Source organism: Carcharodon carcharias, chromosome 25 (genome assembly GCF_017639515.1).
Source record: "Carcharodon carcharias isolate sCarCar2 chromosome 25, sCarCar2.pri, whole genome shotgun sequence".
NCBI classification, from domain to species: domain Eukaryota; kingdom Metazoa; phylum Chordata; class Chondrichthyes; order Lamniformes; family Lamnidae; genus Carcharodon; species Carcharodon carcharias.
In genome coordinates this window covers 14,550,878-14,578,178 of record NC_054491.1, presented here as the reverse complement: position 1 = coordinate 14,578,178, position 27,301 = coordinate 14,550,878, and the positions used below count along the sequence as shown (strand labels likewise).

The 27,301-nt window shown below is 44.3% G+C and overlaps 1 protein-coding gene across 1 annotated transcript; it reads left to right on the top strand.

Annotated features, from left to right (window-relative positions):
• Positions 1-1,432: 1,432 nt before the first annotated feature.
• cenatac (centrosomal AT-AC splicing factor) lies at positions 1,433-26,952 on the top strand. Its single transcript, XM_041174208.1, has 11 exons — positions 1,433-1,669; positions 12,135-12,301; positions 12,499-12,597; positions 13,582-13,648; positions 15,107-15,169; positions 19,745-19,806; positions 21,719-21,812; positions 22,641-22,680; positions 23,756-23,845; positions 26,099-26,231; positions 26,522-26,952. Exons 1-11 carry the CDS (start codon positions 1,517-1,519, stop codon positions 26,571-26,573), a joined length of 1,020 nt encoding a protein of 339 aa, XP_041030142.1. The 5' UTR covers positions 1,433-1,516; the 3' UTR covers positions 26,574-26,952.
• The last annotated feature ends 349 nt before the right edge of the window (positions 26,953-27,301 follow it).

Genomic DNA, 27,301 nt, shown 5'->3' with positions numbered 1-27,301 from the left:
TTAGCATCATTGAGTTCTGATGAAATGACAGGCTAACACAATAATGAACTTCCTAATTCACATGCTAATTAGTGGGAAAATAGGAAGCTTGTGGGAGTGGTTTCTTTTCCCACATTGTCTTCACATGCAAGAGAACTTTGTGATCCCAGACGTTCTCCTTTTTAAATTGGGACTAATTCTTTCTAAGAACTGACACAAGTATGATGGGCCGAATGGTCTCCCCCTGTGCTGTAAGATGCTATGGTTCTATGCCAACTTTATATTCAACATCTGTTCTAACAACATTTGCTGTTTATTTCTGTACCCGTGTGCTCATCGACTAACATTGACTCCCAGTCCAACAAATTATAAAACATTCTCCCATGTTTAACTCCCTCAATAGCCTTACCCGTCCTGATTTCAATGAATGGTAGACTGAGGCCATTCAAACCATCTCTGAAACCTTCTCCAGCCCTGTGACCCTGTGAAAACTCTACATTCTTCTAACTCTTGTGCAACCTCCGGTTCCTTCATCTCAACATTGGCAACTGTGCCTTCAGCCACCTAGATCCTAAAGTCTGGAATTCTCTTCCTAGACTGCTCTGCTTCTCTCCCTAATCCTTTAAAACACCTATAAAACCTACCTCTTTGGCCAAACTTTTAGTCACCTGGTCTGATGACTCCTTTCTTTAGCTTGGTATCATGTTTGATTTCATTCCTGTGAAGCATCTTGGGGCATTTTGCTGCATTAAATGCTATATAAATGCAAATGATGGCTGCTGTTGCACTATTGAGTTGAGGTCAGCTTTTAAAGTGAGCTGCGGCTCAGTTGGTAGCTCACTCCTCTCTGGGTTAGACGTTTGTGGGTTCTAAGCCCGACATAAGCACTTGTGTATAAAAATCAAGGCTGATGCAGCACTGAGAGAGTGCTGCACTGTTGGAGGTGTAGCCTTTTGGGTGAAGTGTTAAATTGAGGCCCTGTCCTCCCTCTTCTGTGGATGTAAAAGAGCCCATGTCATAATTTTGAAGAAGAGCAGGGGGTTATCCCCAGTATCCTGGCCAATATTTATCCCTTAAACAACATCATGGAAAATTATCAGTGTGGTCATTATCACATTGCTGCTTGCGGGGGGCTTGCTGTGAACAAATTGGTTGCTGCGCTTTTAAAAAAAAATTCCACAGTATATGGGTGTTGCTGGCTAAACCAGCATGTACTGCACATCCCTAACTGCCCTTGAGAAGGAAAATGCCTTGAGAATGGGTCCTGCATGACTGTACTTGGAAAAGTACTTCATTGGCTGTAAAGGGCTTTAGGATGGCCTGTGATCCTGAAAGGCGTTATAGAAATGCAAGAATTGATGTGGTCCTCCAGGGCAGGGGGCGCTCTGCGCGGGAGGGTGGGGAGGAGGGAGCCCATCGCTGCGGCCTCTTAAAGGTGAAGGCTGGGCAGCCGCCCCTTTAATGGTTTGGCCGAGGGTTAGTGGGCGGGCGCTATTGGGGATGTGAGTGTCCGGATGCCCGAGCTTCGGCCTCCCGAATGGGGAAGAAGACGAAGAAGAGGGCGGTCGGGGCCGAGGCCACATTTTACTGCGAGGTTTGCAGGCAGACCTCCTTCAGGGGCCGGGGCCATGTGTACGGGCTGAAGCACCAGGAGAGGCTGGAGGCGCTGCTAGGCCGCTTCCTGCAGAAGGTGAGAGAGAGAGGGGCCTGGGGCCTGGGGCCCAGTTCTCCCTCCCCGGGGGGAAGAAGAGAGGCAGAGCCCTCCCCCTCTCCCGCCCCCCCCCTTCCCTCTCCCCCTCCCCTCTCTCTTCCTCCCCCTCCCCCCTCTCTCCCCCCTCTCTCCCCCTCCCCCTCTCTCTCTCCCTCCCCCTTCCCCCTCTCTCTCTCCCTCCCCCTCCCCCCCTCTCTCTCTCCCCCTCCCCCCCTCTCTCTCTCCCCCTCCCCCCCTCTCTCTCTCCCCCTCCCCCCCTCTCTCTCTCCCCCTCCCCCCCTCTCTCTCTCCCCCTCCCCCCCTCTCTCTCTCCCCCTCCCCCCCTCTCTCTCTCCCCCTCCCCCCCTCTCTCTCTCCCCCTCCCCCCCTCTCTCTCTCCCCCTCCCCCCCTCTCTCTCTCCCCGTCCTCCCCCTCTCTCACTCCACCTCCTCCCCCCTCTCTCTCCCCCTCCTCCCCCCTCTCTCTCTCCCCGTCCTCCCCCTCTCTCACTCCACCTCCTCCCCCCTCTCTCTCTCCCCCTCCTCCCCCTCTCTCCCTCCCCCTCCTACCCCCTCTCTCTCTCCCCCTCCTCCCCCCCTCTCTCACTCCGCCCCTCCCCCCTCTCTCCCCCTCCTCCCCCCTCTCCTCCCCCCTCTCTCTCTCCCCCTCCCCCCCTCTCTCTCCCCCTCCCCCTCCTCTCTCTCCCCCTCCCCCCCCTCTCTCTCCCCCTCCCCCCTCCTCTCTCCCCCTCCCCCCCCTCTCCTCTCCCCCTCCCCCCCTCTCTCTCCCTCCCCCCCCCTCTCTCCTCCCCCCCCTCTCTCTCCCTCCCCCCCTCTCTCTCCCCTCCCCCCCTCTCTCTCCCCCTCTCCCTCTCCCTCCCCCTCCCCCCTCGTCTCTCTCCCCTCCCCCCTCGCTCTCTCCCCCTCCACCCTCTCCCTCTCTCCACCCTCCCCCCCTCTCTCTCCCCCCTCCCCCCCTCTCTCTCCCCCCCTCCCCCCCTCTCTCTCCCCCCCTCCCCCCCCTCTCTCTCCCCCCCTCTCTCTCCCACCCCTCCCCCCCCCCCATCTCTCCCCCCCCTCCCCCCCCCGCTCTCTCTCCCCCTCCCCCCCCCTCTCTCTCTCCCCCTCCTCCCCCCTCTCTCTCTCCCCCTCCTCCCCCCTCTCTCTCCCCCTCCTCCCCCCTCTCTCTCCCCTCTCCTCCCCCCTCCCCTCTCCCCTCTCCTCCCCCACTCTCTCCCCTCTCCTCCCCCTCTCTCTCCCCCTCCTCCCCCCTCTCTCTCTCCCCCTCCCCCCCTCTCTCTCCCCCTCCCCCCCTCTCTCTCCCCCTCCCCCCTCTCTCTCCCCCTCCCCCCCTCTCTCTCCCCCTCCCCCCCTCGCTCTCCCCCTCCCCCCCCTCTCTCTCCCCCTCTCTCTCCCCCTCCCCCCCCTCTCTCTCCCCCTCCCCCCCCTCTCTCTCCCCCTCCCCCCCCTCTCTCTCCCCCTCCCCCTCTCTCTCTCCCCCTCCCCCTCTCTCTCTCCCCCTCCCCCCCCTCTCTCTCCCCCCCTCCCCCCCTCTCTCTCCCCCCCTCCCCCCCTCTCTCTCCCCCTCTCCCCCCCTCTCTCTCCCCCTCTTCCCCCCTCTCTCTCCCCCCCTCCCCCCCCCTCTCTCCCCCCCTCCCCCCCCCTCTCTCCCCCCCTCCCCCCCCTCTCCCCCCCACCCCACCCCCCCCTCTCTCCCCCCCTCCCCCCCCCTCTCTCTCCCCCCCCTCCCCCCCTCTCTCTCCCCCCCTCCCCCCCCCCTCTCTCCCCCCCTCCCCCCCCCTCTCCCCCCCCCCCCCCCCCCCCCTCTCTCCCCCCCCCTCCCCCCCTCTCTCTCCCCCCCCCTCCCCCCTCTCTCTCCCCCCCCCCTCCCCCCTCTCTCTCTCCCCCCCCCTCCCCCCCCTCTCTCTCCCCCCCCTCCCCCCCCCTCTCTCCCCCCCCTCCCCCCCCCCTCTCTCTCCCCCCCCCCCCCCCCTCTCTCTCCCCTCACCCCCCTAAAGGTACTATGTCTGCCTGAATAATTATGTGGAGATCTGCACCTGGACTGTCTGCTGCTGACCCACTTTGCTGTGTTTGTTTAAAAATAAATGCCTAAAAGAGCAACATCCTTTAATGCAGAATGCCCTTTTAAAGATATGTGTAAATATAGCTTGTTATATTTGATTTAATTAACTTGATATATTTATTAATTAGCTTAATTGTCTACAATTTATACCTTGTAATTCACCACAATGTTGCCAATTCCGAGTGTCATTGCAGAGTATTGTTACAAACAGGGCAATGGGACACTGTTGAAAGTGAAACAGGATTCCCCACCACCCACCCCTCCCCCCAAGTCCTTTCGTTTTCATATGCTCTTATTCAAGCCTTGTCACTCTTCTTGATGGTGCAGCTTTCACTACCAAACGTTGTCACTGGCCCCACAAGGGCTTTCAGAAGACAAATTTTCATTGTAATCGAGATGCTGTGGCTACTCTGTACTCTTTTAAGAATTCACAACTCCATGACCCTTTTTAAGTCTAGCCCAAATTTCTTTGGTAGACTCTGCATCTTCTGTGATGAGTGACACAAGATAACAGGAAGGTATCACCCTGTTCAAGCTGACCTCCCTTAATCAGAATCTGGCAGGACCTTCTACCCATCCCCCTCCCCTTTGTCTTGTCGACATTGATCTGGAGTCAGTAATTCCGGTTTACTTGATCGAAATGATTCGCCAGCTCCTGTAGCTGCTCCACTGAGTTAGCGAGTAGAAGAATATCATCAGCATATCAAAGGTTTGAAACTTGTCTGTCAATTGGTATCTCATCTTTGTATCCATCAAGTGTGTGCCTCATAACCATTCCTGCTAGGATATTGAGTAAATATGGTGAGAGAACACCCTTTTTGACTGAACCATTCCGAGGGGGTGCTGTCAGCTCTGACCCTAACTCATTGCTTACAATGAAGCTTGGCCAGCATGTCGATTAAATATGGTGGGAATCCCATGCCTAACTATTCGAAGATAATTATTAGTACCTTAAGTCCTGATTTATTTTCCTTCTGTCATCCAAAGGCACTGAGGCCAATTTGAGCATCCTTATTGTCACCTCAGCTGGGATCAGCTTACTCAGCACAGACTAGGGGATGATGTTTTGATCTTCCTAGTCTGTGGCTCAGCCATTGACTGGATAAACCTAGAGAAACATGACAATAGCATATTTCTATCTTGTGATGGCTGATGGCATGGGAACTGGTGATCCTGCCTTTTATCAGAGTCTTTCTGCAACAGGCCACTGACAGTTGTATTAGATAATGCTGTGACTCAACTAAAACTAGTAATTCAGTGTGTGAGAGTGTGTGTGTGTCCACTTCGTTTTTGAAAGGAATAGCAAAGTTAATGTCACTAATGTTGAATTCTACTGCCACTATCATCAATACTGTTAAAGAACAACTGCAAGTGTCTTTAAGAACTTGAGCACTGTTGTGCTGACAATTGAAGTCAGATACAGAAAGGCACACAGTGCATCACTTTTTTTTCATAATTATGTAACAGATGCTGCTGTGGTTCTGGTTATCATGTTTCTGAAAAAAGTACTGTTCCCAGTTGCTCTGTAACTGACATCTGTGGGCAGTGATTTTTTTCAACTTGTTTGAACAGCACTGTAGATGCAATTATACCACACAGATTGCAGCTTTTCAAGCATATGGCTCATCACCAGAATGGGCGATAAATGCAGGCATTGCTGGAGATGTCCTCTACCCATGAAGGAATAATAATTAAAAATTCTGTTCAGTGACATCGGTCAACTGTGAAAATTAGACCAATATTTATTGATGGCATATCATAAACTGTAGTCAGGTTCAACCATTCACTGTTAACCTTCAGATATAATCAATTCTACCACTTTTGGTGTTCAGATCATAATTGATAAATATTATCCCAGAGCTTGCAGGAAGAAGTGACCTTGATGCTTTTTCAGCTGTGGGATTTGAGACACATTATTGCACATACCACTTACCTTTAGGGCAATAGGTTAGTGTGCCCAGTCCTTTAATTTTTTTACTCTGTTGTTTATGCTTCTTAAGTTGAAGTTCCTTAATTGGATTTTCAGTTATTCAAATTAAAGTTATACTTAAAATCACTTTATTGTTTTCATTAAATTTCAATTGGGTAATTTGATTTTTTTTTTGTTTTTAACAACAAGTTGGTAACATTCCTGAAAGCTTGTATGTCAGCGTATTTTAATCAATGTGTAGCCAGCTGCAGTATCATTACTCAGCCTTGTGGCCACATGAATGTAGGTCAACCAAATCTATTATTAACTAATTATAGAGGATAACGCTTTATTATAATTTGAGCTCACTCCAGATATTCTCTTGCGATTGATGTGAAAAGTCAATTTTTAAGGGGCAAACCTCATCCATGTCAACTGAAATGTGACCTTGTGCATGAAGTAATGAAGGATAGCAGGCCATTGGGTGAGCAATGAATTGTTCGTATTCATCCTTTTACTGTTGCGATCCTAAATGATTTCATGGGTTCTTTATCGGGTGCACACAACCTCTGACTAATTAAACATACCACAGTGACAATAATGAGAATAAACACTACAAATCAAGTTTGAGGTAAACTGTATAGATAGTAATGGTCATGTAGCTCCATCCTGTGCTCTGTAATGCTGTCACCACTTCCAGGGATAGGATGAAGAGTAAGCTATTCTGTATTCAATTCGATCATGGGTATATGAACTCCATTTAGCTGCCTTGGTTCAGTAACACTTAATACCCTTGCTTAATAAAAATCTATCCTTCTGTAATGTTGACATTTTCAATTGAACCCTCATTCCCCCACCCAACATCAACACCTTTTTTTTGGTGGGGGTGGGGAAGAGTTCCAGATTTCCACAAGCCTTGTCTGCAGACATGCTTCCTGGCAGCACTCCTGAACTGCCTAACCATAATTGAAGGTTATGCCCCCTTGTTTGACTCCAACAAAGGAAACAGTTTCTTTGTATCAACCCAAGCAAATCTTTTTAAACATCATAAACCCCATCATAATTCCAGAGTACTTAAGGAAGTGGCCCTAGAGATAGTGGATGCATTGGAGTTCATCTTCCAAGATTCTATCAACTCTGGAACAGTTCCTACAGATTTAGGGTAGCTAATGTAACCCCACTATTTAAAAAGGGAGGGAGAGAGAAAACAGAAAATAGACCAGTCAGCCTGATGTCGGTAGTGGAGAAAATTTTAGAGTCCATTATAAAGGGTTTAATAGCTGAGCGCTTGGAAAACAGTAGCAGAATCGGACAATCAGCAAGGAAATGATAAACAAATATAAAAATAGCTGGAAAAACTCAGCAGGTCTGGCAGCATCTGTGGAGAGGAACACAGTTAACGTTTCGAGTCCTTATGACTCTTCAACAGAACTAAGTAAAAATAGAAAAGAGGTGAAATATAAGGTGGAAAAAGGTGGGGTAAAGTAGAGCTGGATCGAGGGACAGTAATAGGTTGAGATAGCCAAAAGATTTCACAGACAAAAGGACAAAGAGGTGGTGATATTATCTAAGGAATGTGCTAATTCAGGTTAGAAAACAGGACAAGCAAGGGACAGATAGCCCTAGTAGGGGTGGGCTGGGGTGAAGGAATCGAAATAGGCTAAAAGGTAGAGGTAAAACAATGGATGGAAGTACATTTAAAAATAATGGAAATAGGTGGGAAAAGAAAAATCTATATAAATTATTGGGGGGAAAAAAGGGGGGGATTTCGGAAAGGGGGTGGGGATGGAGGAGAGAGTTCATGATCTAAAATTGTTGAACTCAGTATTCAGTCCGGAAGGCTGTAAAGTGCCTAGTCGGAAGATGAGGTGCTGTTCCTCCAGTTTGCATGGAGCTTCACTGGAACAACGCAGCAAGCCAAGGACAGACATGTGGGCATGAGAACAGGGTGGAGTGTTAAAATGGCAAGCGACAGGGAGGTCTGGGTAATGCTTGCGGACAGACCGAAGGTATTCTGCAAAGCCGTCACCCAGTCTGTGTTTGGTCTCTCCAATGTAGAGGAAACCGCATTGTGAGCAACGAATGCAGTAATTTGAGGGAAGTGCAAGTGAAATGCTGCTTTGCTTGAAAGGAGTGTAAGGACGGTGAGGAGAGGGGAAGTAAAGAGATGGTGTTGCACCTTCTGTGGTTGCGTGGGAAGGTGCTGTGGGAGGGGGTTGAAGTGTAGGGAGTGATGGAGGAGTGGACCAGGGTGTCCCGGAGCGAACGATCCCTGCAGAATGCCGCCGGGGGGGGGTGAAGGGAAGATGTGTTTGGTGCTGGCATCATAGTGGAGTTGGCGGAAATGGCGGAGGATGATCCTTTGAATGCGGAGGCTGGTTGGGTGATAAGTGAGGACAAGGGGGACCCTATCATGTTTCTGGGAGGGAGAGGAAGGTGTGAGGGTGGATGCGAGGGAGATGGGCTAGACACGGTTGAGGGCCCTGTCAACCATCGTGGGTGGAAAACCTCGGTTAAGGAAGAAGGAAGATATGTCAGAGGAACTGTTTTTGAAAGTGGCATCATCAGAACAGATGCGATGGAGGCGAAGGAACTGAGAGAATGGGATGGAGTCCTTACAGGAAGCGGGGTATGAGGAGCTGTAGTCGAGGTAGCTGTGGGAGTCAGTAGGCTTGTAATGGATATTGGTGGTCAGCCTATCACCAGAAATTGAGACAGAGAAGTCAGGGAAGGGAAGTGTCAGAGATGGACCATGTGAAAATGATGGAGGGGTGGAAATTGGAAGCAAAATTAATAAATTTTTCCAAGTCCAGATGAGAGCATGAAGCAGCACCGAAGCAATCATTGATGTACTGGAGAAAGTGTTGTGGGAGGGGACCAGAGTAGGACTGGAACAAGGAATGTTCCACATACCCCATAAAGAGACACACATAACTGGGGCCCAAGCGGGTACCCATAGCCACACCTTTTATTTGGAGGAAGTGAGAGGAGTTGAAGGAGAAATTGTTCAGTGTGAGAACAAGTTCAGCCAGACGGAGAAGAGTAGCGGCGGATGGGGATTGTTCGGGCCTCTGATCGAGGAAGAAGCGGAGAGCTATCAGACCATCCCGGTGGGAGATGGAGGTGTAGAGGGATTGGACGTCCATGGCAAAGAGGAGGCGGTTGGGGCCAGGGAATTGGAAATTGTTGATATGATGTACGGTGTCAGAGGAATCATGGATGTAGTTGGGAAGGGACTGGACAAGGGGAGAGAGAAGGGAGTCAAGATAACGAGAAATGAGTTCCGTGGGGCAGGAACATGATCGGTCTGCCGGGACAGTCCTGTTTGTGGATTTTGGGTAGGAGGTAGAAGTGGGCCATCCGAGGTTGGGAGACTGAGGTTGGAAGCTGTGGAAGGAAGATCGCCAGAGGAGATGAGGTCAGTAACAGTCCTGGAAACAATGGTTGATGTTCAGTGGTGAGGTCATGGTCCGGGGGAGGTAGGAGGAAGTATCTGCGAGTTGACGCTTTGCCTCTGCGAGGTAGAGGTCAGTGTGCCAGACAACAGCACCACCCTTGTCAGCAGGCTTGATGACAATGTTAGGGTTGGTCCTGAGAGAACAGAGTGCAGCAAGTTCAGAGAGAGACAGGTTAGAGTGGGTGAGAGGAGCAGAGAAATTGAGACTACAAATGTCACGCCGACAGCTCTCAATGAAAAGATCAAGAGAAGGTAAGAATCCAGAGGGAGGGGCCCACCAGCCTCCACATTCAAATAAATCACACCCGTTGTCTTCCCCTCATCAACTCTACTAGTTACATCCTCAAAAAATTCCAGTAGATTTGTCAAACATGACTTCCTTGCTAAAAGCAAAAAACTGCGGATGCTGGAAATCCAAAACAAAAATAAAAATATCTGGAAAAACTCAGGTCTGGCAGCATCTGCGGAGAGGAACACAGTTAACATTTTGACTCCGTATGACTCTTCAACAGAACTAAGTAAAAATAGAAAAGAGGTGAAATATAAGCTGATTTAAGGTGGGGGGAGAAGAGCTGGATAGGGGGCCAGTGATAGGTGGAGATAGCTAACAGATGTCATAGACAAAAGGACAAAGAGGTGTTGAAGGTGGTGATATTATCTAAGGATCTGCCATTTCCGCCAACTCCAGCCCAATGTGGTTTCCTCTACACTGAAGACACCAAACGCAGACTGGGTGACCGCTTTGCAGAACACCTTTGGTCTGTCAGCAAGCTTGACCCAGACCTCCCTGTCACTTGCCATTTCAACATTCCACCCTGCTCTCATACCCACATGTACGTCCTTGGCCTGCTGCATTGTTCCAGTGAAGCTCAACGCAAACTGGAGGAACAGCACCTCATCTTCCGACTAGGCACTTTACAGCTTTCCGGACTGAATATTGAGTTCAACAATTTTAGATCATGAACTCTCTCCTCCATCCCCACCCCCTTTCTGATTTTCCCCCTTTTTTCCCAATAATTTATATAGATTTTTCTTTTCCCACCTATTTCCATTATTTTTAAATGTATTTCCATCCATTGTTTTATCTCTACCTTTTAGCCTATTTCAATCCCTTCACCCACCCCTACTAGGGCTATCTGTACCTTGCTTGTCCTGCTTTTTATCCTTAATTAGCACATTCCTTAGATAATATCACCACCTTCAACACCTCTTTGTCCTTTTGTCTGTGACATCTTTTAGCTATCTCCACCTATCACTGGCCCCCTATCCAGCTCTTCTCCCCCCGCTTAAACCAGCTTATATTTCACCTCTTTTCTATTTTTACTTAGTTCTGTTGAAGGGTCATTCGGACTCGAAACGTTAACTGTGTTCCTCTCCGCAGATGCTGCCAGACCTGAGTTTTTCCAGGTATTTTTATTTTTGTTTTGGATTTCCAACATCCGCAGTTTTTTGCTTTTAGCAAGGAAGTCATGCTTGACAAATCTACTGGAATATTTTGAGGATGTAACTAGTAGAGTTGATGAGGGGAAGCCAATGGGTGTGATTTATTTGGACTTTCAGAAGGTTTTCGACACAGTCCCACATAAGAGGTTAGCGTGTAAAATTAAAGCGCATGAGATTGGGGATAGTGTATTGAAGAGGATAGAAAACCAATTGGCAGACAGGAAACAGAGTAGGAATAAATGGGTCTTTTTCCGAAAGGCAGCCAGTAACGGGTGACATACCGCAGAGATCGGTGCTGGGACCCCAGCTATTCACAATATATATTAATGATTTAGATGAGGGAACTAAATGTAATATCTCCAAATTTGCAAATGACTCAAAGCTGGGTTGGAGGGTGTGCTGGGGATGAGGGTGAGCTGTGAGGAGGATGGGGAGATGCTTCAGTGTGATTTGGACAAGCTGAGTGAGTGGGCAAATGCATGGCAGATGCAGTATAATGTGGATAAGTGTTTTGGTAGCAAAAACAGGAAGGCAGATTATTATCTGAATGGCTATAAATTGAGAGAAGGGAATGTGCAACCAATCGCTGAAGGTAAGCATGCAGTTGCAGCAGGCAGTAAAGAAGGCAAATGGTATGTTGGCCTTCATAGCGAGAGGATTCGAGTACAGGAGCAGGGATGTCTTGCTGCAATTATACAGGGCCTTGATGAGACCACACCTAGGATATTGTGTGCAGTTTTGGTCTCCTTATCTGAGGAAGGATGTTCTTGCTATAGAGGGAGTGCAGCGAAGATTTACTTGACTGATTCCTGGGATAATGGGACTGACATATGAAGAGAGATTGAGTTGGTTTGGATTATATTCACTGGAGTTTAGAAGAATATGGGGGCATCTCGTAGAAACCTATAAAATTCTAACAGGACTAGACAGGGCACATGCAGGAAAAGTGTTCCCAATAGTGGGTGAGTCCAGAACCAGGGGTCACAGTCTGAAGATGCGGGGTAGACCATTTAGGACTGAGATGAAGAGAAATTTCTTCACACAGAGAGTGGTCAGCCTGTGGAATTCGCTACCACAGAAAGTAGTTTGGGCCAAAACAATGTATGTTTTCAAGGAGTTAGATATTGCTCTTGGAGCAAAATGGATCAAAGGATATGGGGAGAAAGTGGGAGCAGGCTATTGAGTTGGATGAACAACCCTGATCATGAATGACGGAACAGGCTCGAAGGGCCAAATGGCCTACTCCTGCTCCTATTTTCTATGTTTCTATGTTTGATTGGAATTTACCTCACTCTTCCATTATCATTCACCCCCATTCTTGCTGTTTTTGTGAAAACATTTAACACTTTCCATGCTTATTATTGGAGATGTTTAGTGAGACAGAGAGATACTTGTCTTGCAAGTTTTCAACAAAAAGCATTGCAATTAAATTAAGAACTTGGCAGGAAAGTATTTGACAGGCTTTCAAAAGATTCCATCTTGTTTTTGTAAAAGTAAATTTGATGAGTACAATGTAGAGAAGTTCACCAAAGCAACGATGGTTTCTCTAAAAGTGGTTGCTGTTAATCCCCAGGCAGAAGATGCTCAGCCGTTTCTTAAAGAAGTGAAAGTGGAGAAATATGACTTCACTGAGCACGAGCAGAACTTCTGGTGCTACTGCTGCAAGAGGGATGTGAAGAAACACATCACGAACGAGAGCCTCGCTGTGCTGTATGGAGGGCTGCTGGAACACTTTGAGAGGTACTGAATTGCCTCTTCCCCACTTCAATCCATTGTAGAATAAAGAATTCCCTGCTACAATGAGGGAAAATTTCAGTGGTCACGACTGGCAACTAGGTTACACTCGTTGCTCTGATTTGCAATAAAATAGGAAGCACTAGTCATCTCAACTGATATGATTGCCCTTTAAGTGCTAACTTCTTGACTTTCTTGTGCAGTTCAGAACACCTGAAGCAAACCAACATTTTCTGGTGGGAAAACAAAGCAGACGTTAAATTGAAAGACAAGTTTCTGCTGTCTGGCGATGCTTATGAGAAGTAAGTGGTGGATTTTGACTGCAATCAATGCTGTATTATCAACAATTGATCTTGTATAACTTTAGAAACGAGAGGAAAGGCCATTCAGTACAATCATGGTTAATCTTCAACCTCAACTCCCCTTTCCTGTCTGCTCCCCTTAATCTCTTGTGATTCCAAAAGGTTTATCAATCTCAGCCTTGAAAACGCTCAACTACTGAGTATCTACAACTCTGAATGAAGAAATTTCTCCTCATCTCTGTCCTAAATGTCCAGCCCCCTATCCAGAGACTCTGCTTCTGAGTTCTAGGGTCTTGAGCCAGCGGAGAAAACCTGTGTGTGTACCTGTGTACCTTCTCAAGCCTTTTAATGTTTCGATGAGATCACCTCTCATTCTTCAAAACTCCTGAGAGTTTATATTAAAAAGGCGGCGGGAGATTAGGGACTTGTTTTGAAATATAGCCCTGTACTAATGTTCAACACTGTTCAACAATTAATGTACGAAAATGACAGACAGGAAAGGGCCTACTCACCATCAGCCATGTCAACTCCCTCAAAGAGGCAAAAAACATTTTTATTTAGAGAAAATGAGATTAATTTGGGGATAAAAGGGAAAACTGGGGAAAATTCCATTCCAAGCCTCCAGTGGCGGTCAGACAAGACCCATGAGACAACTGTGAACGAAAGGTTACAACCTTCTCTAGACAGTGGCATTAGCTTCATCCAGGACCTCGGCCAACTCCTTTTTGAGGTCTTACTGCAAATCCACACTGGCTGCATGAGCTGGCAACCGTTTTTCTATGATTTTTTTCCCATTTGTTGTTCTTTACTATGTTGCAGAGTGATATGCACGCACTTTTGATAGAGTTTAGGGGGCCCTACCTGCTTCCTTAATTGGGGACTTGCCTATTGGAGGCCAATTATGAGAGAAGAAAAATGCACTTTGAAGTCATTAAAATCTAGCATTGTTTTTCAGAATTCTCTTCCACTGTGTATTTTCTTAAGGTTCAAAGAAGCTGTCGCAAAGGCAGTGGAAAACTATGAAGAGAAGGAGGATGAATATATTAAACAGGTGTGTATGTATTAATTTGGTGTAAATGAATCCAGTTCTATGCAGTGTTATTATTAAGGTGTCAGTTGTGGGTAGCATTCTCGCCTGAGTCAGTAGGTTGAGTTCAAGTCCTACTCAAAGGACTTCAGCACAAATTCTATCCCGACACTCAGTGCAGTATTGTGTGTGTGCTGCTCTGTCAGCTGTGCTGTCTTTCAGATGAGGTGTTAAGCAAAGGCATTGGCTGCTCCCTCAGGTGGTCATAAAAGATCCCATGGCACTATTTCAAAGAAATGGAGAAATTTTAAAGAGCAGAAGCGTTTTCCCTAATTTTGTTCCCCCAATCAAAAACCACGGGAAAAAAATTATCTGCTTATTTCGTCACTCTGTGGGAGCTTGCAAATTGGCTGCTGCATTTCCTACATTAGAACCGTGATGACACTTCAAAATTACTTCATTGGCTGAAAAGTACTTTGGGATGTCCTGAGGTTGTGAAAGGTGTTGTGAAATGTGCAAGTCTGTCTTTTTCCAGTGACTTGCTGCATCTCAACTATGTTGTTGTACAGTACGGTGTGCTGCTGAGTAGAGGCTAAAGGCCTCCAAAACGCAATCTGAGAGGATTGGCAGAAACATCACCAGGCTTGTCCATGCAACTGCTATTAACCTGAATGGGTCGAGATTTAGAAGTGGATTGGCTGTCCACACCCAGCTACCGGAGGTGCGTGGGGACAAAATGGGAGAGGACTTGGGCAGAATAAAATTTTAGTTTGAATAAAAGAAGGTTGATAATTGTAATAGGTCGAGCAAAGTCTCACTTTTTCAACCATTTAAATAATTAGATTCAGGTATACTGTAAGCCCTCTAAATTTACATTTCTGTTGTGAAAATTATGGAGCATGTCCTGTTTATTACTGAAAAAATCTAATGGAAACAAAACCACAGTGACTACTGAGAATATAGAGGTATATCTTATTGTACTAAAGTGCTCTGCTTTTTGTAACACTGGTGTTAATCCAATTATGTATCCGTGGGAACATTGCTGGTCAGAAAATGCATCTTGTGCTCTCCTGGTGTTGAAAATTTGCAAAGGATGGTCTTTCTTATTGATTCAAAGAAGCTTGGTATTTTTGAATGATTTAAGACACTGATTGCAATCATATTGATACATTAGCATCTTTGTTAACAATATAAGCTGGAATCCTTTTGTTTGCTATTTTAACAAAGGAGTTAACCTACTCATCTTTTTGAATGCTTATAATTGAATTCAGATACTGTAGTGGAATTTAATACCAACCCATTAGTGTATTTGTTATCAATAATATACCGTCTCTGTGTAAAGGCAGGCTTGTGATTCTCTCCGCCTGCCCACCCCCCCACCCACTTTTGTGTAATAAATTCCATTGTCTTTCGACTTTTTCACTCCAGTGATTATTATATGACTGATTATTTTTAATTTGTCGTTTGGTCAATCCTCTGTAGGAAGCAGAATATATTCGAGAAGTGGAACGGAGAAGACAGGAGGTAGTGCAGGCTGCCTTTGAGGTTGGTTTTACCTGGATGAGCCTGAACAGTATCCATGGCAACTGTTGTATTTTACACCTACTGATCTATGTACTGCACAATGATTCTAAAAGAATTAAATGGGGCTACCTTGATAGTTTGCTGGGTTAAGGCAGCATATAGCTAAGCTGTAAAAAAGGCCCCAGATTTTGATCCCTAATTTGTTTTAGCTAATCTCAGTGAGGCCAACATTAGGGTGGCTGCAATTGGCCTAGAGTGGAAAGTCAGAAAACTAGGATTCTTTGTGTCAATCACAATCCAGCGCTCCTTCCCCTTCCCCTGTCGCCCCAATAAGTGTCTGTGTAGATATTGCATAAAGCTGGGGTTGGGCTTGACTTGACTTCAATTAGTTTCACCAGTGGCCTGCCAACATTGCCTGTTAAGACTCACAGAGCTTGGCTACTTTGGTGAGTTAGCAGAGTGGGGCCTACAGAGAGGAAAGAAAAGGATTCAAAAATCTTAAGCGATGCTGTGTTTTTCACTAAATTCAAACTAAACCAACCCAAACCTAGAAATCTCTTATCTATAGCAATTGTTTTAATTTTCATAGAACAGTATCATAGAGTTGATTTTTTTTTTGAAAAGTAGAACTGTTATATACAGTAATGCCCCTGAATATGGTTCTAGTAATGCATGAACATTTAACTCATTTTGGTTTTCCTGTTTTGAGTTGGGGATATCAACCCAAGTTATTTTTCTCCATTCTATAAAAGGTTATAAAAAATGAGCAGAAAAAGTGGATTCAGGTGATGGCTCCAATTCAATGGGCTGAATGGCCTCACCCTATGTCCTACTTTCTGTGGTTCCAACCCCTCTATACACGTGTGCATGCCAAAAATGTTTACATCACAGGAATTTTTTTTTAAACTTCTGAATCTGAGAACAGAATTGCTTTCCTCCAACTTGGTCCCAGACCTCAGCTATTTGTTCAAAGGCAAAATATGGGTGGCCCTGGTGAGATTTAATGTACTGGGGGCAATAAAGATGATGCTCAGTTTAAAAACTAGAGGAACTCATACAATAAGTACAGACTGATTATTCATACAACATAACAAAAACAAAAACAGAATTACCTGGAAAAACTCAGGTCTGGCAGCATCGGCGGAGAAGAAAAGAGTTGACGTTTCGAGTCCTCATGACCCTTCGACAGAACTTGAGTTCAAGTCCAAGAAAGAGTTGAAATATAACCTGGTTTAAGGTGTGTGTGTGGGGGGCAGAGAGAGAGAGAGAAGTGGAGTGGGGGTGTGGTTGTAGGGACAAACAAGCAGTGATAGGAGCAGATCGTCAAAAGATGTCAACAACAGTAGTGCAAAAGAACACATAGTTGTTAAAGTTAAAGTTGGTGATATTATCTAAACGAATGTGCTAATTAAGAATGGATGGTAGGGCACTCAAGGTATAGCTCTAGTGGGGGTGGGGAGAGCATAAAAGATTAAAAAAAAAAAAAAAATTTTTTTTTTTAATTTATTGGGAAAAAAAGGAAGGGGGAAACAGAAAGGGGGTGGGGATGGGGGAGGGAGCTCACGACCTAAAGTTGTTGAATTCAATATTCAGTCCGGAAGGCTGTAAAGTGCCTAGTCGGAAGATGAGGTGTTGTTCCTCCAGTTTGCGTTGGGCTTCACTGGAACAATGCAGCAAGCCAAGGACAGACATGTGGGCAACAGAGCAGGGTGGAGTGTTAAAATGGCAAGCGACAGGGAGGTTTGGGTCATTCTTGCGGACAGACCGCAGGTGTTCTACAAAGCGGTCGCCCAGTTTACGTTTGGTCTCTCCAATGTAGAGGAGACCACATTGGGAGCAACGAATGCAGTAGACTAAGTTGGGGGAAATGCAAGTGAAATGCTGCTTCACTTGAAAGGAGTGTTTGGGCCCTTGGACAGTGAGGAGAGAGAAAGTGAAGGGGCAGGTGTTGCAACTTTTGCGTGGGCATGGGGAGGTGACATAGGTGGAGGTTGAGGAGTAGGAGGTGATGGAGGAGTGGACCAGGGTGTCCCGGAGGGAACGATCTCTACGGAATGCCGATAGGGAGGGTGAAGGGAAGATGTGTTTGGTGGTGGCATCATGCTGGAGTTGGCGGAAATGGCGGAGGATGATCCTTTGAATGCGGAGGCTGGTGGGGTGATAAGTGAGCACAAGGGGGACCCTATCATGTTTCTGGGAGGGAGGAGAAGGCGTGAGGGCGGATGCGCGGGAGATGGGCCAGACACGGTTGAGGGCCCTGTCAACGACCGTGGGTGGAAAACCTCGGTTAAGGAAGAAGGAGGACATGTCAGAGGAACTGTTCTTGAAGGTAGCATCATCGGAACAGATGTGACGGAGACGAAGGAACTGAGAGAATGGGATGGAGTCCTTACATGAAGCGGGGTGTGAGGAGCTGTAGTCGAGATAGCTGTGGGAGTCGGTGGGTTTGTAATGGATATTGGTGGACAGTCTATCTCCAGAGATTGAGACAGAGAGGTCAAGGAAGGGAAGTGTCAGAGATGGATCACGTGAAAATGATGGAGGGGTGGAGATCGGAAGCAAAATTAATAAATTTTTCCAAGTCCCAACGAGAGCATGAAGCGGCAGCGAAGTAATCATCGATGTACTGGAGAAAGAGTTGTGGAAGTGGGCCGGAGTAGGACTGGAACAAGGAATGTTCCACATACCCCATAAAGAGACAGGCATAGCTGGGGCCCATGCGGATACCCATAGCCACACCTTTTATTTGGAGGAAGTGAGAGGAGTTGAAGGAGAAATTGTTCAGTGTGAGAACAAGTTCAGCCAGACGGAGGAGAGTAGTGGTGGATGGGGATTGTTCGGGCCTCTGTTCGAGGAAGAAGCTAAGGGCCCTCAGACCATCCTGGTGGGGGATGGAGGTGTAGAGGGATTGGACGTCCATGGTGAAGAGGAAGCGGTTGGGGCCAGGGAACTGGAAATTGTTGATGTGACGTAATGTGTCAGAGGAATCACGGATGTAGGTGGGAAGGGACTGGACAAGGGGAGAGAGAAGGGAGTCAGGATAACGAGAAATGAGTTCTGTGGGGCAAGAGCAAGCTGAGACGATCGGTCTACCGGGGCAGTTCTGTTTGTGGATTTTGGGTAGGAGATAGAAGCGGGCCGTCCGAGGTTGGGCGACTATCAGGTTGGAAGCTGTGGGCCGGAGATCCCCAGAGGAGATGAGGTCAGTGACAGTCCTGGAAACAATGGCTTGATGTTCAGTGGTGGGGTGCCTCATTATGATGGAAAACCTTCTCCTAAATTGCATTTTAGTCGGGTTGGGTATATTTTGAGTTTTCTATCTATGCATTTTAAGAGAACTGAACATCTTTCTCTGATTGCACCCCAGTGATGATTCTGTGCCTTAAAGGAAGAGGGAAATGAGGATTATTTTAAACTGTGAATGATTTTTTATACAGGTCGAATATCCTTTATCCATAAATCTGAAAACCGAACACTTTCAAAAGCTGCACTTTTTTTTTGAACTTCATCAACCTTTAACCTTGTTTTTCTGCCCTGTTTACCTTATGATTTTTGTGATGAAACTTATTACAGGCACCCTGTATTTATTATTCAGTGATACATCTTACTTTTCTGGCCATTAATTTACATTAGACTAGAGCTAGCCTAGGGTTAGGCTATTGTGATGTAAGTTTATATGCAGTATCTGAAAACCCAAATGCAATTGGCCCCAAGGGTTTTGGATAAAGAATACTCTACCTGCATATATAAATTTTCAAGTGCATTTTCTCTTTCCCAGTGAGCTGTCGGGAATAATAGAAAACTGATCCTCTGCTTTGGATGTTAAGAAGAAAATGGGCATAGTAAATATATCCATTGCAATACAGTAACACAAAACAAACTTTATTTACTTTGGTTACAATGGTTTGTCACAATATTTGATATAGTGTCATTCTATTCATGTAATTATTTCCTAGACTAGCATATTTAATTCTAGTCTCCTTTTTATATAGGAACAATGAAGGGGAATGTTTGGAAATTGAAAAGTTTGATTTGTTTTTGAAGTGTTTCTCTTTTCCCCATTCATCTGCTATTTTCACGGTTCCCCACAGCTCATCCAACCTGGGTTAAAGGAGGGTAGGGGCAGTGTTGTGGATTTCCATTTCGAGCATTCCATGTTGTCACCTGGTTCAAGGTGGGCAAGGTAGCTTCTGTCTACAGCCTCATTCTAAAGTGGAGGGCATCCTCTGTATTTGTATGGCTCAAGTGTGGAAGGCATTAGCATTGCTTCAAGCAGCCTTGGAACACAGGAAGGATGTGACTCCTTTACCCAGCCCTGAGATCTTACCAATGCAGGTGATTTGAATGAGAGTTTATAGCTGGGAGTCTGTTATCTAAATAATGCAGAGGGAGCACTTATAAAGTCAAGTAGAATGTATTGTGGATTATATCCTATACACCAAGTCCATTGGAGTTGAATATCTAGAAACTTCATACCTCTGCTAGAACGCATTTTACAGATAAATTGCTTGCTCGTCACTAGTGCAATAGTTACTGCTGATGCTTTATTTTAAACTTTAAGAAAAAAAGTGTTGATTTTTCCTGAATCAAAACCAGCCACAGGCAGAGCAGAATTCTGTTGATGGATTCCCAGTGTTTGCAGTCAACCACTATGAGAGGTAAGAGAAATGTTTTTATTTTTTTAAATCTCTGGATATTCTTCTGAAATGTTTAAATACTATTATTATCACAGCAATCAGTCCTACTTGTGACACTTTAATCTACGTTGGAAATTGCATAGATATGAATATTGAGTAAGCTTAGGATCAGGCACTTGAATATTTGTTATCAAGGCTCGCATATGAAGATTGACCGGGTATTGTATGACTTGATACTGGAAGGCTACCTGCTCTGATGGGACCATACCCCAGGAAGAGTTGCATAAATTGAGGCATTGCTGTAATTGCAACAGTATCTCCCTCTGTCTCTGGTTCCTGGAAAACATGCTCCTTAGTATTTTTAAAGTCTGTGCTCTGATTATGATGTGTAAACTCAGGCCAAAGCTGTCAATTTTACCTGAATATCAGCTTGTGGGGGTCTTAAAAGGCAGATATTAAAAGTTATCAAACCCCATGGTGCTACCCCATGTTGGAAAGTCAGCATATAGCACCATGCATGTAGGCTTGGGTATACTTCTCCTCTTTCCCACCTCCACCCCCCCCCCCCCCCCCCCCCCCCCCCCCCCCCCCCCCCGCCCCCTGGTGTGGTGCCAGAGGCTAGATGCTAGATGCCTTTAGTAGGGAAAATGGCAATTGGAAAGAGTCATGCTTATGTGCATTCCAGCAGCTAGTTGTAGAGTGGCATTAGCACAGTTGTGGAGTCAGATTATTCATCCTTACACTTGATCGAAAGAATGTGTGTGAACATCTAGCAGCTTGTCTTTCTCTTCCAACAGCTGGTTTTGCTGTGGCATCATCTAAATTAAGTCTTATTCACAGATATATAGATAGAACCACTAGAGGGTGGAGGACTTTCAGATTATGACCTATAACTTCATCACCCCCGTCTCCATTCTTCCATCCCCCTGCCACCATATTTCTTTCTGTTGTGACCTTGGAGATCCACATTTTCTTAGATCCTGTAAGCTATTGTCTGTATTCCCTTGATGCTTATTTTAATGGCTGAAATGTTTTTTTCCAGGAACAGTAGAACTATTAAACAGGGGAGGGTGGCACACAACTAAAGCTATCCCTGAGTACCAGTTATTCAGTAGAGACGACTTCTGCTCCTATTTCTTGGATTATTGAGTACTCAACTGTGATACACATTGGCAGGATTGAAAGGAATTAATGTAAAATACACTTCTCTTACTAAGTTATTTTGTTCCCAGCTGTGCCCCGTTCAGCAATTTGGAGGACTGGTGTGCATCTGCCCCTTAGCCCCTGCCAGTGCTAGCCACAAACTAACCACTAAGACAACTTTGACTTCCCCTCTCCTGTGGCCAAGACCCGCCTCATTTCTTTCTAACCAAGTCAAACCTCTCTACTCAGAGTAATTGGTACAAAGACAATCCATGATCGTCAGTGCAAGTAGGAGACCTTTAGCACAGGGTGATGTTAAGGTGCTGAAAAGGGGAATATTTCTGAGACCAGCAATTGCTTGGACAGTTTTATTCCAGAATAAAACTGCTGATTGGAAGACCCACTGTGAACGTGTGGTAACACCACAAATTGCAGAGGGTTGAGGAGGAGTGGTAGAAGTAAAAATGCTGTTTTGTCTCGAGTTTCCAATCTTAATGTTGCAACGTGTCTGGTAGAGTGAGGATATAAGTACACAGTTTTAATTTCTGTGTTTGAATTGCCAACGGTATTCAGTCTGCTGTTGCTCAGGCTACAGAACCTTGTAGTTATGTTGCATGCTACCAGTGAAAGTCAGCCATGGTCCAGAGTGATAGATTCATGCTCTCAATGAAAATTCCATCCAGATGTTTGTTTTCAGTTGGGGGGGGTGCGCGGAAACATGCTTTTTTTTACATAAGTTATTCAGATAATTCTGCTGTTTCTCTGCATGTCATGGTGTTGTTACCTACAGCACTGAAGAGACAGAACCTGGACCGAGTGGAGTACATTTTCCTTATTCTGGTGGTATAACAAATGGACAAACTTTGACTTTCGTTGGTGACCAGGTGATGTGTGAATATGTAGTGAGGTACTTCTCTGAAGTGTCAAAATGTGTTTTGGGTGTATGACAGCATTAGATGTTGCAGTGAAATCTATTAAAATGGAAGGAAAGTTTGATGTGCAATGCTACTGCACCCCTGATTCCTTTGCATTGCAGTGAACTCTTGAGTTTGCAGCAGGTTTAGGGAGAAAATTTGCACTGGCTCATTCAACTCCCTTCTACTTTCGGAAGCTTTGTGGCATTTCAGTGTTGTTGCTACAGGAAAGAGTTTGGACCTAATCTGCTGAGGCCGGTACTTGGACTACAATTCCAAGTGTGACTGGAAGTCAGCTGGCTTATGTAACATCATACTCTCACTCTACTGACACGACAAGGTGGTTTACACTAAAGTCAATGCGTAAATCCAACCTTCATGGCTTGTGCTGAAATCAGATATACTCCATGCATCAGCTGTTTGGATTTTGACAAAGCTTTTGGAGAAAATGCTGCAGGTTTGAGATGGTTTTCTGAAAATAAACCTAATGTCAACCATCCACTTTAAAGAGAGGTTTATAGATTTTAAGTCCCTTGACTTGTGATCAGCAATGCAGTTGTATTTACGTAGTGGTTATGTTATTGATATAGGTTAAAACTACATAATTGTTGGAATGGCATAACTAATGTTTCTAAGTAAACATGATGTAGCTGACCCATGTAGCTTGGTCATATAAGTATATGAAAAGATGAAAAAGATACTGACAAATATCTGAATTTTTTTTAAATTATGTGAATTTTTTATTTAGATTTGGTCTGCTAGGATTTGCAATTAATGTCTGTCTAACTTTTTCTACAGTTCCAGATATCCAGAACAGAAACTGGAAATATTCACACAGGTGAAGATGTCACTTTGTGCAGGTTTTCAGTGTGTAATGTATGACTGATTTTTGAAGTGGGATTTGGGCAAAAGATGATTATGTAAGTGTTATATATTTGGAATGGTGCTGTGATCAGTAAACAAACATCTTCCATATGAAGTGGTAATTTGCAATTTTCACAATAATATAGAGTCTGGTGAAGTGACTTGAATATCACTTGAGTGAATACTGCTGATTAACATACAAGCATACAGTGGAATGCATTATTAGTAAATTTATAGTACTGCAAAATCTGATGACTAAATTTCACAATCTCCATCGTAGAGTTGTAGAAAGCATAGGCGTACCCTATAGATATTTTTTAAAAGCATGTTTTTGGTGTAGAATATTTGCAGAAACGTGAATACCTTTCAAGTGACTCAACATATGTAATTGGACCATTTTTATATTTGATAAAACTTTTATTTTCTTTTGGTTTCTTCCGTCTTCCCTCTTTCTGATTTTTTTCCTTAATATTCTGGGAATCACTAACAAGGCTGGCATTTATTGCCTATCCCTGGTTGCCATTGAGAAGGTAATAGTAAGTCACCTTTTTGAACTGCTGAAGATATTCCCACAATTCTCAGCTAAGAGAAAAGCAGTGTATTACTGGCCTTCAACAGCACAACAGATGTGAGGACAACTCACCATCTGGGTCCTTGTGTACTGTATACCATAAATGTTATCAATTACCTTTCCAACTTAGCTGTAAATTATTTTTCATATAAATTCTTCTGTTTAAAATATTCATTTTACTCAATGTTCAGGATCATAAGGGCAGGGGGCAGTCCTGGTGGATATCTGTATCTTCACTTTATTCTACAAAATCTCAAACTGCAAGCCTATTTGAGCTTTGTGAAATAAATTAGACCAAATTCCTCTGTACAATAAAAGATGCTGCTTTTTAGGTTAAATATTGCCATTTTTACTTTTCTCAACCTTTTAACTCTACATGTGGTAGAATTAAAACTGAAGCAAAACCTAATCTGATTAAGATCATGCTGTAGTGATTGTATCTTTATCTTCAGTTAATAATCTTTACATCTGACTTCAGGTGCAATTCCACCCTGGCTTATCGATGAGGAAGATCCGGACACTACACCAAAACCAATAGGGCCATCTTATGAGGAGTTTATCCAACAGAGTATGTGTTTGATATTCGGGATGGCTAGTTAATTAGAATGGGTTGAAATATTATGGAATCATAATGTTACTACACAAAAAACAATTTACATTTATATAGCACCAATGGTATAAAATATTGACAAATGTCGCCAAGGTGGTTCATGGGTGTATTAATAAACAAAATTTGACAGAGCCAGATAAGGAGATTTTAGGACAGGTGACCAAAAGATTGATCAAAGAGTTGGGTTTGTCTCTATGGAGACGAACAAACCAAAAGAACCGAATTTACCAACAAGAAAACTAATGCTCAAGATTTCACTTTTGTAACTTTAATAATCAACATAAAAAAACAAATTGACAGGCAAATTGGGGTCAATATAAACTAAAAATTGCACATTAAATAGCAGAGATGACAAAGATAAAGATCTAAAATTTACTGGAGTGTGTTCTCAGCATATATGGCACCATTTTCAGCCACAAAGCCCTTCAAAGCTCTGAAGTACTTTGGGTAGAATTCCAGCTTTTTCTTCAAGGATTTAGCCTCAATCCTCAACTGTCAGCAGCTCCCAAGCAATCTGAGTTCCACAGGCACAATCTTCACAAATGGTGCACTGCTGCAGAACATCTTCAGCCCTGTTCATGACAGACTCTATGGCGTGGATTTCCTAGAAACACCTTTATCTGAACCCTTCATGACAACCCTGTGCACTGTATGGCTAGTTCGGGTCAATCAGCTACTTTCAGTGACACAAATTGCAATACCCTTTATATTTCCTAGATTCAACCTTAATTTTTTTGTCCGTCCTTTCTTTCAACTGCATCATATTCTCTTCTGAACCACATCGCTCAGCCTGTTTCAGTGCCACAATCCTGAACCATGTGGGCTTCCGTGCTGCTCTCTTTCTCCCCCCACTTCCCTGTTGCATGCAGGCAAGCATTGCCCCAAGATACACCATGCTAACAGGGGTCAGTTGAGATGATGATACATGTGCCCTCCGGGGGCCCAGCTATGGTGAGCTTGGGAAGAAAGCACACGCTGAAGGAGGAGCCCAACCAAGTTGTTCTGTCACTCCCAGAAGTCCGGTGCCACAGGCAGCCAATGCATCTGCTCTTCAGAGGAGAGGGAGGTAGAGCTTATGGTCTAGGTAGTTGAAGTTATGTCCTCCAATGCATTATAAAATTGGGGATGCTGGAGAGGCCAGAATTGGAGGACCATAGAGATCTCTGGTTGTTGAGTTGGAGATTACATAGTAATGCTACTGAGGGATTTTGAAAACCAGGCTGAGAATTTTAAAATTGAGGTGTTCGCTGTACTTGGAAGCAATGTAGGTCAGTGAGCCACTTTTAACTAGCTAATCTCATCCCATTTTCTTGCTTGTTCCTTGTACTCTTTAATATTCTTCTAGTTATGACAATGTAACATATTGTACCCACTAAAAAAAATGTTCAAGCCACTCTAATTTATGTTCAGGTTACTGTCTTACTGACCAAGGGAAGCAATCTATTCATCATATCCTTTCATAATTTTGAACCTTTTGAGGTTTGCCCTTAGACTTCTCTGCACTATTAGCTAAAAATACCAACTTCTCAAATCGTGATCCTGAACCGTGAATCTCCCCTGCGTATTTTTGTTGGTTTTAAAGCTTTATAACGGGGTGTTCAAACTGTTCACTATTTCAATCCTAAGTTTTTTGTCATTATTCATGGGATGTAGGCTTCACAAGCAAGACCACCATTTATTGCATATCTCAAACTGTCCTTGAAGTGGTAAACCCCCCCCCCCCTTTTAAACTGCTGCCATCCTTTCAGCATGTATACCGACTGCTTTTATTTAGTATTCTTTTATGATTGTACACTATAAACAGAAACAATACAAGTCTTGAAGTACTGTCCACATTATAGACAATACTTTAAATTGAATGAATTTCATTGTGAGGTGGTGTGTTGAACTGCTCTAAAAGTAGTTACATTTTAGGTAAAATTGAGAAATGTGGAAGAGCATAAAGATTTGAAGTGTTTCATTACTTAAAAGGACACTAAACTAATGGAATACTTTGTTTTAGAGGAAAAGCTTGGCCAGGTATGAGATTAGACTACTGCTAAAAAGGAGGGAAAACCAGAATGGACTGGGTGGGGCAAATAACCTCATTTCTATCAAGTGATATTGAAGACAAGTGTGGCACTTGTCAATCTACAGCAACTTCCAGCTGGGTTTTAGGACATACTTGTACAATTAAATTCACCAGGTACTCAAGGTTTGTTTTAATTTTAGAAGAGAAAGAGAAACTGAAGAAACTTCCTCCAAATAGAGTTGGTGCAAATTTCAACCACACATCAGAAACGGATGATTCCTGGTTACCTTCGTTTGGCCGGGTCTGGAATGACGGCAGAAGGTGGCAATCAAGGTTAGGGGACTTTGATTCATGCAATATTTGCTAGTGCCTTGGGTTCAGGGGTATGGACTTCTGCATCAGTGTAATAGATAAAAATGTATTGCTTCTATAACTTTATTTCCTGGCTTCAAACCTCCTTCCCATGCATTGTCCTATCAAAACCACCAATCATTGACCAAATAAGTTTTGTATACCCCCAAAGTTTGTTTCCTTGTACTTAATTGGTGCAAACTGCTAGCCTCAGCATTTGGCTGCTAAGTGTTGTCCACCACTTTGAATTGACTTCTCTTTCGTTTTTATAGGCATCAGTTCAGGTTAGAGGAAGGCAAAAAAAGAAAACGGGACAAGAGATGACCAGAGGACTATTCCAAATGGATTTGGGAAGAGGCAAATGGTTGAGATTTTTTGTGCTTTAAAGAAATATTTTAATGTTAAATATTTAACATGTTACTTATGGCTAGACTCAGACCTAGTATAAAATGTTTTACTGAAATATTGTATACTCAAGTAAATTAGGTCAATAGTTGAAACCTAGTTTTATATTCCATTGCAATAACCAGGACTGTAAATTATTTGTACTCCTCACTAATGGTATATAGTCTGTTTATAAACCACTGTCCTACCTGCTGGCCTTAACTATTGTAAACTAAAATCCTATAGTAAAAATGGATTTAGTTCATCGATCAATGCAAGACTGTAATTTCCATGTAATAAAAGATGTGTTGAAATGGAATTGTTATTTGATGGTTACCTCCATCCTTCTCAGTTCATTAACAGTGCATTACTTTTATCAAAAATTAGTAATTACAATCCATTTTCCTGTGTTTCTAATTATTTGTGATAGTGCACTCAAGATCAGCAATCCTCAAAACCCGCACTTGGTCAGGGGCTCTGCACCCATTTACAGATAAGGTCTACATACAAGAGCAGATTAATTAATTTGGATTTGGCACATTCCAATTGCAAAGAAAAAGGATAATGGATATACTACTTAGTAAATTTGTTTGGATGAAAGCAGCTATCAAACTGTCTTATGGGATTGCTATTAACTTTAAAAAAAAAAGTTGGGTAGAGTGAAAGTG

Bases quoted from the DNA above. Each gene is read 5' to 3' on its own strand.
- cenatac (XM_041174208.1), top strand. From the start codon at position 1,517: ATGGGGAAGAAGACGAAGAAGAGGGCGGTCGGGGCCGAGGCCACATTT. The intron at 1,670-12,134 runs GTGAGAGAGAGA...GTTAATCCCCAG, and splicing joins TAGGCCGCTTCCTGCAGAAG to GCAGAAGATGCTCAGCCGTT. The intron at 26,232-26,521 runs GTTAGGGGACTT...TCGTTTTTATAG, and splicing joins GGCAGAAGGTGGCAATCAAG to GCATCAGTTCAGGTTAGAGG.